Raw genomic sequence first — 14292 nt, 5'->3', positions numbered from 1 at the left:
CAGATGTGTAACAATAGTATTATTTGTTATTTATTAAATAATGTTATTATATTATAAGTTATATTCTATCACAGTATTGTATTGTACTCTCTTTGTTGTAGTAACAAGCTTGGCATGTTTTGCATATAAAATCTGTATAGTAACTAAAACTTTATAGTCATAGTAAAAGTAGTGGTGTAAAATGCCTGTTGACTGCTATAATATAGTGGAGAGCTTGGCATAAAATGAAAATACTCAAGTAAAAGTGCCTGAAAATTGCTTTAGTAGGCTATATATGGCAGACTGATCTTGCCATATGTTTTTTTTTTTTCCAAATAATTTTTTATTTCAGAAAAATTATGAAGTAATCAAGCTGCAAAGATTAAAAACCCAGAGAAGGTAGTGTCATCATCCTCATCAGCAAAGAGCCCATTGTAAAGCTCTCCCCCAGCCACCTGCAGCCACACCTTATCTCCTGTCTCCAGGTGCAGCACAGCGCCCCCCGCTGCCTGGTCCTCACTGCTCTGGTAGTTGTCCATGGTGTGGACGATCTTCACCCCATTCTTCATCAGAACCACTTTCACATTTCTGGAGTAGACTGTGATGTGGTAAGTGAAATAATAAGCGCCTGCTACCGAGCATGTGAATCTTCCTGTTTGAGCATCGTAGTGATTCTGCTGGTTGTAAATAATCCTGTCGAACCGGATTGGTGCATTGGCTGCTGGGAGTTTAGTCAGCGCTGTGAGTCCAGCACAAAATGCGCTTTTAGAGATAACAAGTGCTTCCCCCTTCTCGCCCTTATCACCCCTCTCTCCTCGATTGCCCCTCTCCCCGCGATAACCAATGTTGCCTTTGTGACCCGGGACACCCATTTCCCCCTTAGACCCCGGCCTGCCAGGGGGTCCCAGTGGTCCCTGAATGCCTCTGTCACCTCGAAGGCCAGTTTCACCCTTTTGACCCAGTGGTCCAGGAGGCCCCAAATCACCTTTAGGCCCCTGTGGTCCAGGCAGCCCTAGCTCTCCCTTGTTTCCTTTCAGACCTATGGCTCCTTGGACTCCTTGAGGCCCCATTTTCCCGGGAGGCCCCCTTTCTCCATTATCTCCCCTTTTTCCTTTGAGCCCCGCTGGGCCAACAGCACCTGTAAATGACAAGCAGAAAATGGTCCCCTCTTATGCATTTAAATCGTATTAACATACATGTAAATGGAATCTACTGAGAAATGTATACAAACTGTATTCCAAAAAGCCAGATAAAGGTGAACAAAAATAACTGCAAACTGCTTTAAATATGTGCAAATAAATGGTTTATTTTAAGACCCATTTATTTTTCAACAGTGCTATTTAATCTGCAGGTACATACCAGTTTCCCCATTGTCTCCCTTGATGCCATTACTTCCTGCTGGTCCAGTAGGTCCAATTTCACCTTTTCATGAAAGATACATTAAATATTGACTGTGAAGTTTAGGAAAATATGCACATAGTCAAGTTATATATAAAAAAATTCGACACCATAACTCACCTCGGTCACCTTTTTCCCCTCTCAGTCCGTCTCGTCCATCTCTTCCAGGTGTGCCATTGTGCCCAGGGTCCCCTGGTATTCCAGGATGTCCACAGACACAGCCTTTAGTGGGGGATTGTTCCTGTGAAACACACCTGACCACCAACAATAGGAGCAAAAGAGTATTCCTACACGTCACCTGCATCATTGTCCTCCAAAGCTAATATCCCTCAATGCAAAACCTTCTAGACCCAAGTTAAAGCAGGTGCATGGTTTGTCCTCATAACCACAGGTCCTTCTGAAATACACACATGTAGCAGTGGACCTTCAAATTGTCTTCAAACAGTCTTACTCAAAGACAAGGCTACCAGGACACCAACCAAAGAAAACACAATATGGTCAAGAACTTTGGACAGAGGTGTCCTCAGTCCTGTCAAAGCCTTTTCATTGGTCCGGCTGTGTTTTTGGCTTACTTATTGAGTCTATCAGTTAGAGATCACTTGTGGCCCTCAGACACGTCACCAGTTTGGTTGAGGCTAATAATAAGCTGACTCGAAGTGTATATGAGGGCCAGACATGCAGAAGGCCACATAGTTTCACATACCACCTTCCCATATAGAGGGAAGAAAAACAGGATATTAAACTTGGGCTAATGATTACGTGCTGCTGCTGCTCCACATTTCCATGGCAGGAAGTCTGAAATAAAATAGATGGCATTAGAGATGCACGCCTTGGAATAATATGACCTGTTACTGGTTCATGGGATGCTATTTACAAGCTAAAATGCTAATCCATCCATGCTTTTCTCATAGGTGCTCTTTGAAATGCCAACAGTCAGTCACGACTGACCCCATAAACCGGATCACTGACATCCAATGTGACCTTTTCTGCTCCACAGCGTAGCCCAATGTCACTAGAACGGCTTAGACAAGCATTTCTGCTCACCCACACCCCTCAGATGTTATTTAAATGCTACACCCATGTTCAAAGCGTGCATTTTGAGTTGTGCAACCATTCCTAGAAACATTGTGTAGTCTTTCCAGTGACTGTTTTTCCCCCCTTCACCTTCATCAAAAGCATACAGATGTTCCATCAGCTATTTAACAGCACGTCTGGGCCAGATATGGATTTAATATCTTACGCAAGGTCACTCAGCAAGGCAGAGGTTTTTTGGCACACAAGCTTGAATCAGGCCTATCTGGTAGCTCAACCCTCGTCATTGTGCCATACTGCTTTATTAGCTTTATTAGATTGTGTACAGTCAGGAGAGACACGAGGGATGGGCTAGACCAGAGGGAGGGGCTGGAACATAAAACCAAGATAAGGGCAGATACAGCACACATCATTTACCCCCTGACTACCGTGCTATCACGACACCCAGCTTGTAACAGAGACACCAATACATGTTTGCATACTTTATTTTTTTCAATAACTCTTCTCACAAGCCTTCAGATATAAATATATTTAAAAAATATAAACATGACAATACATAAATGTGCACATTCAAGCAATGTCTTTACCTGGCACCAGAAATGGAAACGTCACTGTCATACATGTTGGCTGCTGCACATTGATCTACTTGCTTGGACAACAAAAATGGACACAATATGGACAAAGATGTAATCTAACAAACAACAAGGGCATGGCTCAGAAGGAATGAAACTCATTTATAACTTGAGGCCAATATATCAGGACCCAGTCTCTGTAGTCCCATAACCAGGCACAACGTGAGGTTGATTTGGTTACAGAGGATACTGCAACAAGTCTTCAGACAAGATAGCAGAGACATCGTCAGTCATTGAGCCATTAGGTTTAAGGCAAAAATAATTACACAAGTCCTAAAACAATGGCCGATGATACAGTTAAATAAAAGTATACATAAATACAAATAAATAGCACTCAACATGCTGTAACAGTGTCTTACAGTATTTCAGATTTCAAATATGTAACACTGATGGCTTGTTTTGTAAGTAGATTTCAATCTTCTCTTCTCTATAAGACTAAATTGATGTTGAATGACTTTGAGTTTCACATTAAGTAATCATCATTAGAACACAGGAAATTAGGAAACAAGAGTCAATAAAGCTAGGGAGGGAACAGCACGTGGCATAAGGAGAGAAGGAAGAGGAAGATAGCTTGAAGGAGCAGATCTACAGCATTTGACATCATTATCATGAGGGTGCGGACTGAACACTCGGTCTGGGAAAAAGCAGCAGTTTCCAGGGAGGTTGAGGTTAACATGGCAGGTGCTACAAAGGGGTAGGGAGGTTTGAGGGCCACAACATTTGTGATATTAGTAGAAAATAAGGACTGGAAGCAGAGGAGTGTGTTAGGTAGCAGTTGGTCTACATGATCTGACGGTGCATACCGTAGCCCGTCATACCAGCTTGCGAAGCCCCACGGTTGCTGCCCATCTGCAGACCAATCAGACTCTGTCCTTGGCGCAGCTGCTCATCGGTGAAGTCGCGTCGATACCCCTGGGCTTTCCTGCAAGTAAATACCAATCGAAATGTGAGGTAAATTAAAAAAAAAAAAAGGTTTCATGAAGATAACGATGCTCATGTGTTAGAGTCTGTGTTTTTTTTACCTATGGAACCAGTCGTGGTCACCTCTGTAATGACCATCATCCTTAGTGACAGCCACACTCCCGAGAGCCATTAGGGTCCTTTGCACTGCTGCCATGTCCTTTCCTATGGCCACAGTAACAGCATCATTTAACTTTACGCATGTAGTGACGAACGATTACAACCAAGACGGAAACTAATTAATATTAAGTGCTATTAAGTGCTCTTTCTGAGAGCTCTTTACCTTCCCAGAGGTCGACCGTTTGGAAGATGTCAGTGGTCGTCACTCCGTAAGCCTCGGCTGCCTGCAGGAACTGGGAGATCTTCTCCATTTGTTTGAAGGCCATTTGAGTCTCTGGAATCTTCTTGATGGGCTCCTTCCCCCTTGGATAAAGGCTGTTGATGAGTCTACACAGGATCTGGGGCAAAGAGAGGTCAGAAAACTGATTTGATAAAATTAAAATGACACACTGACCAGACCATCGTGACAGCTGAGGGTTCTTAAAGGGATAGGTCGCTCTACTTATCATGCAGCTACACTTAACACTTTTGGTGTTCCAGCTTTTGTCTCTTGTTGTTTTCTAAAAGTAAGTATCTGTTATCATGCCTCCACGGATGCAATATAAAAATGCATTTGCAGTTAGTTGAGAAAGCTGATAGGATTTCTAATGAAAAAAAGTGTGAGTCACTGTGGCATTGATAATGTAACGTCTTATGGCTGCATTGCATCCTCGTCTGCTGAGTTAATTGCCGATTGCAGTAGCCGATACCTCCGCCTCGTCTATGATGGATTTCTCTGAATGATTTTTTTTTTGAACATCAGAGTCAGCTGGAGTGTCGAGCATAAAGACGCTGCACCACTGTGCTGGGTGCATTTTATAATTGGCTGTTAATTAGATCTTACAGCGTAAAAATATTTTCAGTTTGCCGACAGAGGGGTTTCCCATCAAATACTTGCAGGGTGATTCAGCTCTTACATTTGCAAAACAATGATCACATCAGCTTGGAACCTCACTATTTGCTCAAAATTAATTTTCAGTAAGACACAACAGTCTCTTCTACGCTGTCACTGCATGCCCAATTTCAGCTGGTGTGATGAGGCTGCGGCTATAAGCGATAAAAAAGCATCCATACTCCAACTTGAGACAAATATTATTTACTCAACAACAAAAATGTGGTTGCACACTTTTTTACTCCATGGTCTCTTTAAGTCTGACCGAGCTGGCAGATCTATTTAATCATATCTTAAATAATTGAATGCTAACTTCTATTTTAAGTACAAGTGCTGCTGCTGCTGCTGCCACTCACGGTTCCGTCCATCAGCCATTTCTGGAAGTTCGTTTTGCCCGTCTGTGGTCTCTCAATGTTTCCTCCACACTGTGCCACTATCCAGTCCACCAGCCTCTGCTCCAGGTCTGGGTCGTACTTCTGGTCGATCTTCTCCTGCACCTCCCGGCTCAGTCCATAGCTGGGCCCTCTGTTCGCCATGGCAGCTCCAGCAACACTCTGCTATGCTGTGTGTGGTGTGTAGTAGCTTTAAAGAGAGCACATGGTGCACATGATGGTGAAACAGTATTATTCTCTGTCAAAATGCAAAAATATTATGCAAAACATCAGCATTATAATATTCCTATGAGATAGCCCAACCCCTTTTAGCATATTAGTGAGAATTTAGGGGCTAATCCTGATTAAATGACTACAGGATAACAGTTTTTTTAGAGCTTATTTTTTGTGTTTCTCCATAAACCACCCCAGTTTCTGGAGAAAAAGCCAAAAAAAGACAGGTTTTCCTCTCCCCAAGCTCAGCAGTGCTCCTAGGAGCATCTCTGGAGACTGGAGCAGGGAAGGGTGTGGTCCCTGGCAGCTGTCCCGAGCGGGGACAAGCCCTCTTATTGCTATGGTAACAATCAAACCTGTTTCCGGCACGTTGAGCGCTGATATTTCTCCGCATATGAGATGATGGTTAAAGTGTGACCTACAGTTAGGCTTTCAGCATGACAGCAAATTGAATAATCAAATCACTGTTAATAAAGTTTAACATGTGCATCTACACACAATGTACTACAGTTTCATTATTAGCCTGCTGTGCACTTTAATTAAATTACGTCAGTCTTCTTTGACGCATGTTGTGTTTATTCTTCATTGTCCTCATTGCATCTGTGTGTTAAAGTTAAATTCAGAAGATTCAAATAAAGTCCCGCCATCTAATGTTACGACATCATATTGCAACGCATTCTGCAGCTTTTTATTTAAAAAAAAACAAAACATGAACAAAACCCAAAGGCAACTGCGCAAAGCTCGCACGCTGGCTGCGACACAGCATCTGTTACATAAACATTAGAAAATCCAACATGTCATGCACTGATGAGAGAAAGACTACAAGCACTTACTAAGGAGCAGAGAGATGTTATTCGTCCGATATCACAGCGTTAATTCCGCTGAGCTGGTGGACACGGCTGAGGAGGATGCTGAAGTGCTGAAGCATCCATGAAGCGCAGCACAGGCGCGTCGAGGCGGGCTCTATCTCACTTTGTCCGGGAGGGGCGAGTCGCTCGTTTTATATGCCAGCTCCTCCAGGAGGGGTCCCGAGAGACTCTCAACGCCACAATGCGACTTGACACCGCTCCCGGACAGTGGTCAGTGTGCAGAGCATGTTCAGATACAGGCAGCATGAAGTGATTGTGACCTTCAGTAAGCAAAGGCACATGATAGTGCCAAATTCATTTAACTACTGTACTACAATGGAAAAGTCCCCTTTACCTCTGTATCACTAGTCAGTTCTTGCTCAATGGTATCTATAAGCAGAGACTAGCCTGTGGTGGGTATTTTAAACAGCTGCTCTCCCTCTGACTTGTTATTGGATGAAACTAAGGGTTATTATTTGTAAGAGCATCTGTTTCTTGTGATGAGAGCCATTTCTCTCAGCTTATTGGATTTTAGATTTATTTATTTATTTTTTTGTGTGGGTGGATAAATGATCATGGGGAAATGCTGTTTGCTGAGTTCTGTGACTCAATGTGGAGCACATGCTGCCTTATTTTAAGCAACTAGATAACAAACAATTAAAATGTGGCATGCTTAGAAATGACTTCCTGGTAAACAAGGATGTGAGTTGCACAAATGTGCTTCATGTAATAAATAAAAACAAAAACTATAGCAGCCAGAGCAGCACCATGTGCAGTGCCTCTTCTGCACTATACAGTATGTCTTGTGCTTGCATTACAATTATATCGTACATGCCTATAAATCTGTGTGATCTTAGTTTTGATGTGCAAAATGAATGACTACATAGCTCAACCATGAGTTAAAGGTCAGAGCTGCAGTTAAGCAGATCTGAGAGAGTAAGTGGTTGGTTTCGCCCCATTGAGCACAGTGCAGCTAGTGGCCAATTACATGTTAATAATCAACAGCCCAGTGGCTCCATTCAGCACGGCTCTGTGTGGCTAAAGGCCAACAGGTATGGGGAGTCGTGTAACAGAATGTCCTGCTAACAAAAATAAACCTTGCATAGCTGTGGCCCACGACCCTTGATGATTTTGACTCACTATGATTCACTGTGTTGACATGCTAGTGTAGTTTAGCCAGCTGTACTTAAATTGTTGAATTACCTAAACTTTATGTTTATTCGTTTTAAGCTAGGAAGAGTTAGACATCTTATAAATGTTTAATTATATGAGAAAATTCTCTCATACTACTACATAGACTGCTTGAGCTACTAAAAATTAAGATTCCTGTACTACAGCTCTTAATTTCCCTACAATTAATGAGTGTGATGCATGTCAACATCATCATGATTCATAAATACAGTTTGTCAGGTGATTGTAGTGTGTTAGTTGTGGTAACAGACTGAGACCTGCACTCTAGTGTGCAGAGGTTTTATTGGCCAAAACGGGTGAAAAGTGATTAAAAAAGGCACAGAAAAACTATGCATCTAATTAAAGGGGGAGGGAAAACAGTAAGAACAATGGCAGAGACAGCAGCAACAGCAGACCTAATAATGGCTGACCAACATGACAGTCAACATAATAACCTGATACACGCACAAATGCAACCTGAAGATATAAGGGAACAGCTAGCAGGAGAGGTCCCTTTAAATATATAGTTTGCACTGTAACGGCATGTGAGGATGACAGATGAAGTACGGAGAGAATAAGGGAGATGGATAAAAGGTCATATTTGGCAGACAAACATGCCAGTGTTTGGTAATTTCCTTGAGGGTTGACTTCCCAGTAAACACAGTCCTTCTCTCCTTCACCCAGCAACCTCTCAAGCTCACTCCCCCGTCTCTTACTCAGACCATGGTGGTCAGCTTGTCTATGAGATCGTCAATAGTGTACACCATGAGTTTGATGTCGTCCTTCTCAGACATACGGTGCTGGCCGTGCCGCCGGAGGATGACGTCCACATCGGGACTGAGGATGCGCTCTGCAACCTGCATGGAGATGTGCCAGGGGACGTCCTCGTCTTTGAGCCCGTGGATGAGCCGTACGGGACAGGTGATGGGGATGGGGCTGTGGAGCACGCAGTGATTTTCCGCCTCCTGTAGGAAATTCATGCTAAACTTGTAAAGGCCGTCATCCGAGTGTTTGGTGGGCACCATCCACTCCCCCTTCTCCTCAAACTCCTTACGTGCCTGCAAATTCAAATATGCACAAATTGCAATGAGAGGCTGTCACTCAATGAAATTCCTGCAAACTTTCAAACAAAATGATTAAAGTAAAGTGAAGAATGTATTATTCTATGTTCCTACCTCCAGAGAAAGAGAGTTGAACGATGTGACTAAGTGATCAGCAGCGGTGGAGATGCCCACCAGAGCAGCAGTCTTCTCTGGCCTCGCAATGGCTGCCAACAGCATGAGCCAACCGCCTATACTGGAACCCACCATTATCTATAAGTGAGCAAAACCCCAGTTAATAACCGTACATCAAATGACCAACTGATAAATAAATAAATAGATCCTTAAAAACAATCCATATACTGTAGACCAAACCAGATTTATTCATGACAGGCATGGTAGTGAAAGATGCCACAAATATGGTAAGACAGTGCCACCATCTGGACACATCGAGGAACAGACACATTAAACACTAGAGACGAAGCTTTGAAAGGATCTTAATTCCAGTTCCAAATATTGATTCTGCTATTTGATCTCGTATATACATTAATTCTCTTATCAATACCACTTTAAATGCTTTGTTGAGAGCAAATAGATGTTTTAAACAGCCAACAGATTTTATAATGTTTATCTTGTGTCCATTAATTGCTTTATTTGCTATTATAATTAACTTAACTTTGTTGTGAAACTACAATGAGAGTGAAACAAACATTAGAAATGCTATATGTTTGCAAATTATGCATTTTGGGTTTCTTTTTGCATGAGGGAAACAAAAAAAACAAAAAACATCTGTGCTGAGGCTGCCTCTGCGGACGTGATGTTACAATTATAGAGAAACTAATTCCTGTGATTTAAAGCATGCATACTGAAGGAACATAACCCTGCGAACCTAGATGGGAATCAATACTTTGCATGCATTTCCTTTTTTCCATTCTGTCCAATCTGTTAAAATAGAATTAAATAATGAAACCATACATTTCAAGGAATGTCACATGACAAGCCTGGAGACTTCACATTCCCATGTGCACGATCCTAGATATTAGGTTACAGTTTGCAATGCCCAGAAATCAATATTAATGGACTAACTACTCGTCACTTTCAAAAATGGGCATGTAACGTTACCTGTGGCCCCTCTGTTAACTCATCCAATACATAAAGGACGTCTTTTTTCCAGGTACCAATAGTTCCTTCTGCAAACACCCCCTCTGAGGCCCCATGTCCTGTGTAGTCAAACCTGGGAAAACATAAATAGAACAGCCGATGGCCATTTGTAACACAGTGTACAGCAACAGCAAACCATAACAAGGTCACATACAAGGCTGATTTAGGCCCCGTCCAGACGAATACGCGGCTTCACCGAATCCGATCTTTTTCTTAATCGTTTTGAAAAAAATCTCCGTAAACACGGCATCGTTTTCAGAAATATCTGCGTCCACACGATCACCTGAAAACGACCCAAAACGCTGTAGTACCTACATACTGCAGGCGTGTGTGTGGAGTGTGTGTGGCGCTGCAGCCCTGCCTGCCACACATAAACACTTAAAACAGCTGAAGAAGACGGGAAGTCCCCGCTGTAATTCAATAGAAGAAGTCCCCCGCTGTATTCAAACTCAAACATGGGATTAAATGTTGACAGGGAGTCGTGTCAGAGTAAATATGACGATCAGTGATGATTAAACAGACGTGATTCAGCTGCAGCGTCTGAGCGAGGCGACGTTAGTCGGCCGTTGTTGTTGTTACGTGCATAGACTGTCAGTGTGCAGCAGCTGCTGCAGCGGTGTGTGTGTGTGTGTGTGTGTGTGTGTGTGTGTGTGTCTCAGGTTACAGGTAGAGCGGCGGGGGGCATGACATCATCGTTTCTGAAAAAGTCCGTATTGGCCGTCCAGACGAAAACGCTGGGGCGGCGTTTTCAAATTTTCCCACTCTGGGACCCGTTTTCAAAAAATACCGTTTTCACCCCCTGAAAACGCCGGATCCGTGTGGACGCGAGGCCAATCCGATAAAGTATTTATCGAAAAAAACAGATTCGTCTGGACGGGGCCTTAGATGTTGTTGTTGTTGTTTTTTACAGCACATCAGTCATAAATTGCAGTGAACATGGGACTAAGGCCCCGTCCAGACGAATCCGTTTTTTTCGAATCCGGATAAATACTTTGTCGGATTGGCCTCGCGTCCACACGGATCCGGCGTTTTCAGGGGGTGAAAACGGTATTTTTTGAAAACGGGTCCCAGAGTGGGAAAATTTGAAAACGCCGCCCCAGCGTATCCGTCTGGACGGCCAATACGGACTTTTTCAGAAACGATGATGTCATGATGCCCCCCGCCGCTCTACCTGTAACCTGAGACACACACACACACACACACACACACTGCTGCAGCAGCAGCTGCACACTGACAGTCTATGCACGTAACAACAACAACGGCCGACTAACGTCGCGTCGCTCAGACGCTGCAGCTGAATCGCGGCTGTTTAATCATCACTGATCGTCATATTTACTCTGACACGACTCCCTGTCAACATTTAATCCCATGTTTGAGTTTGAATACAGCGGGGGACTTCTTCTATTGAATTACAGCGGGGACTTCCCGTCTTCTTCAGCTGTTTTAAGTGTTTATGTGTGGCAGGCAGCGCTACAGCGACACACACACTCCACACACACGCCTGCAGTATGTAGGTACTACAGCGTTTTGGGTCGTTTTCAGGTGATCGTGTGGACGCAGATATTTCTGAAAACGATGCCGTGTTTACGGAGATTTTTTTCAAAACGATTAAGAAAAAGATCGGATTCGGTGAAGCCGCGTATTCGTCTGGACGGGGCCTAAGCCTTCATGTGTTTAGTATGGAGCCACGTCTTTTATATTCAACCCCAGTAGGAACAGAGGCTTTACAGAACAATGAGCAGGCTGGAGTAGTGGGTGGTATTCTTAAAAGTCTGAAATGATTCATTTATTTATCACTCCAACATTGAACAGATAATTAAACGGTATGTTTGATTTGTTATGACAAATTGCTGGTGAAGACATTCATTCTTACACATCACAGGTTGTTGTTTTTCTGTGGTCCACCATTATTATGAATGGGGCTCTTTGGCTTTTAATTTCTGAAACGACTGAACACAGCTCTTTCAGATCCCTTGTTAATACAGGATCTATCTGAACAAACTAAAATCAATGCATATTTTTCTCTTACATTCAAAAGGAACATTTCTAGGCAAGTAAAGTCTACTCTGCATCAAATAAAACCAGTTTTTGAAGCAGAAAGTCAAAGTCAGTGATCCCTTTGGAATTACCTGGTTCCTGCATAATGCAGGAACCAGGTAATTCATTGACCGGTCATAAAATATCATCCCATTTTCGTCTGACTCACAAATGTAAACCAACATATTGTCCCTACTATCACATGAACAATCATAAAATTGTATGGTATGTCTTAATTGGATACACCCATTACATTCTGGGTAATTATGGGCCACTCAGCTGGAGATATGTAGATTTCATGTTGGAATGTATGTGTTTAGACCAAACATGATAATGCATGTTCCTCCCAAACAATTCGATCTTTTTCTTTACTTTTTTTTAACCAGTCTATGAAACATTATCCCAGTAGCATTGTGGATTTTTTTTTGGAGAGCAGCAGTTTCTTCTGTGTGGTGTAACTGATTGGTCAACTTTGTGTTTTTGGAATCATCTTAGCTTGGTGGCCACTTCTAGGGAGAGTAGCCACAGAATCAAATCATCTCCATTTACAGACAGTTTGTCTAAATGTGGACAGATGAATATCCAAACTCTTTGGGATGAATCTGTAAGCCTGCCTGATCAATTCTGATCCCAAGTCTTCTGAGATCTGTTTTATGAGGCTTCGTTCACAGCAGGTGTGACTAGTGAAAAGCAAACCTCTGTTTTTAATAACTCGAAGCTCAAAGCCAAGTGTCCAATATGGCTCCTGACTGAGCTCTACCAACTCCAATGAGCCTTTAGGGCCATGAGCCAAGGGGTTCACATACTTGTTTTTCAGCCGAGGCTGTGAGCATTTGAATGAGGGTTTCAATATGGACAAGAACAATAATAGTGAGATTGTGTTTGTTTGTAGCTGTAACTTGGATGAAGATCAAAATATTCAAGGACAGATTTATAAATAAACTGAGGTAATTCCAACCTACATACTTTTCTTGCCATAGTATATATACTCTGTTACCCTGGTCCATAAGGCTACAAAATCAACACATCAACATTAAGGTATTAGGCTATAGTAAATCATGTCATTTTCACATGTTTTATTGTTTAATTCTGGCAGAAAATCACAAAATCTAACTTGACTTGATGGCAACAGTGTTGGTTGTGCTGTAGAATGTTAATCTTCCTTCTATGTATCATCTCAGCTCACAAATACTCTTTTTTTTTTAAACTTAACTTCTACTTGTGCTTTACCTCTTGCTCACTGATCAGTACTTAAGGAGTGTAAGTGGGTGTCTTTTCTCAATATATATGTTATATTTTTGTATGTAACTCAGCTAAAATCAGCTGTATTTAATTGTACATTTGGATTAGATTAATATTCAAATGCTGTGTCTAAAGGTTGTATGGTTTGCAAATAAATACAGAGTTCCTCAGCTTTTAACGTATGAAAACCCAGACTATGATCACCCAGTACTGCTATGTATAAAACACTGAGCTGTTCTTTTCAGTGGGCCTATGTACGTACTGTTCATACTCTGTGGGGTGTGTTTGTGTCTTACCTAAGATATGAGTGTCCTAGTGACCTGCAGAACTCCTCCAGTGCTTCAGCTTTCTGCCCATTCATGTTGGAGCCATATCCAGGGAGGAAGACAACACCTGGACTCTTCCCCTTCACTCTTCTGTATGCCAACTTGGGAAGTTCTGGTCGTGAAGCATACTGAACTGTGGACTTGTGTCTTCTGTCACCTGGTTCACAAAGTACAAAGTATTAATAATATGCCAAACCCTTTTGTGTCTGGTAAAACAGAAAACAACCCTTGCTGGACAACACAAATAAGCCTCATTTTGTAAGACATGGCTTCGCTTGGCACAATTTAGCAAAGCTGGACATGGATACTGAGAAAACATTATCGGTATGCATGTGGCTGAAGGAAATAACATTACAGACGCTAAGTAAAGCTAATTAACGTCGAAGCGTTTCTAGATACACTGGGATACAAAGCAGACAGTGCGACAAAAGCCACAGGCGCAAACGCTGCACGGTTTACATTGCCCTAAATTTTTAAGACGACGCAGTCTGTGTGAGCCACACCCCCTCCTGAGCGTTTATTTAGGGCCTTTAAATGAAGCTCAAACGCTGAGAAATAATTGTGGCAACAGCGGAGTTTGTAACAAACCTTCCAGACGCTTCGAAGACACAGCTGCGAGCCCTCCATTGCTTAAAATCTGTGAAAGTCCTCTGCGGCAGGACCTCAGTGCGACGGCTGCCATACTGTTACGCGACCACTGAGGAAGTATCGCGAGAGGAGCAGCAGTGACTCTCGTCTAGAAAACTGTTCAGTCCCTTTGCAATTTTTTTTTTTTAGTTTTGTGGAGCAGAGGTGGAAGAAGTACTCCAAACTTTAAATAAAAATAGATACAATAATAGTGTAACATCAATGAGTGGTTGATTTCATTTTG

The 14292-nt window shown here is 42.5% G+C and overlaps 3 protein-coding genes across 4 annotated transcripts; all 3 read right to left on the bottom strand.

The window, feature by feature from the left end:
• Window positions 1-347: 347 nt before the first annotated feature.
• On the bottom strand, window positions 348-1772 carry c1qtnf9 (C1q and TNF related 9; the record flags this gene model as incomplete). Its single annotated transcript, XM_083995179.1, has 3 exons — window positions 1498-1772; window positions 1339-1401; window positions 348-1117 (listed from the first exon to the last, which is right to left on the bottom strand). Exons 1-3 carry the CDS (start codon window positions 1682-1684, stop codon window positions 348-350), a joined length of 1020 nt encoding a protein of 339 aa, XP_083851305.1. The 5' UTR covers window positions 1685-1772.
• Window positions 1773-2878: 1106 nt separating this feature from the next.
• tagln3b (transgelin 3b) lies at window positions 2879-7019 on the bottom strand. Of its 2 annotated transcripts, XM_083995180.1 has the most exons (5): window positions 6431-7019; window positions 5349-5574; window positions 4285-4459; window positions 4064-4166; window positions 2879-3963 (listed from the first exon to the last, which is right to left on the bottom strand). In XM_083995180.1, the coding sequence occupies exons 2-5, from the start codon at window positions 5526-5528 to the stop codon at window positions 3822-3824; spliced, it is 600 nt and encodes a 199-aa protein (XP_083851306.1). In that variant the 5' UTR covers window positions 5529-5574; window positions 6431-7019; the 3' UTR covers window positions 2879-3821. The 2 variants fall into 2 exon arrangements, with proteins under 2 accessions (XP_083851306.1, XP_083851307.1); XM_083995181.1 differs by lacking the exon at window positions 6431-7019 and having other exon boundaries at window positions 5349-5634.
• Window positions 7020-7318: 299 nt separating this feature from the next.
• abhd10b (abhydrolase domain containing 10, depalmitoylase b) lies at window positions 7319-14118 on the bottom strand. Its single transcript, XM_083994982.1, has 5 exons — window positions 14010-14118; window positions 13392-13578; window positions 9778-9889; window positions 8791-8928; window positions 7319-8673 (listed from the first exon to the last, which is right to left on the bottom strand). The coding sequence occupies exons 1-5, from the start codon at window positions 14101-14103 to the stop codon at window positions 8332-8334; spliced, it is 873 nt and encodes a 290-aa protein (XP_083851108.1). The 5' UTR covers window positions 14104-14118; the 3' UTR covers window positions 7319-8331.
• Between the last annotated feature and the right edge of the window lie 174 nt (window positions 14119-14292).

The sequence above is a fragment of the Trachurus trachurus genome (genome assembly GCF_905171665.1).
Source record: "Trachurus trachurus genome assembly, chromosome: 20".
Classification (NCBI taxonomy): domain Eukaryota; kingdom Metazoa; phylum Chordata; class Actinopteri; order Carangiformes; family Carangidae; genus Trachurus; species Trachurus trachurus.
This window is presented reverse-complemented; position numbering and strand designations above follow the sequence as displayed.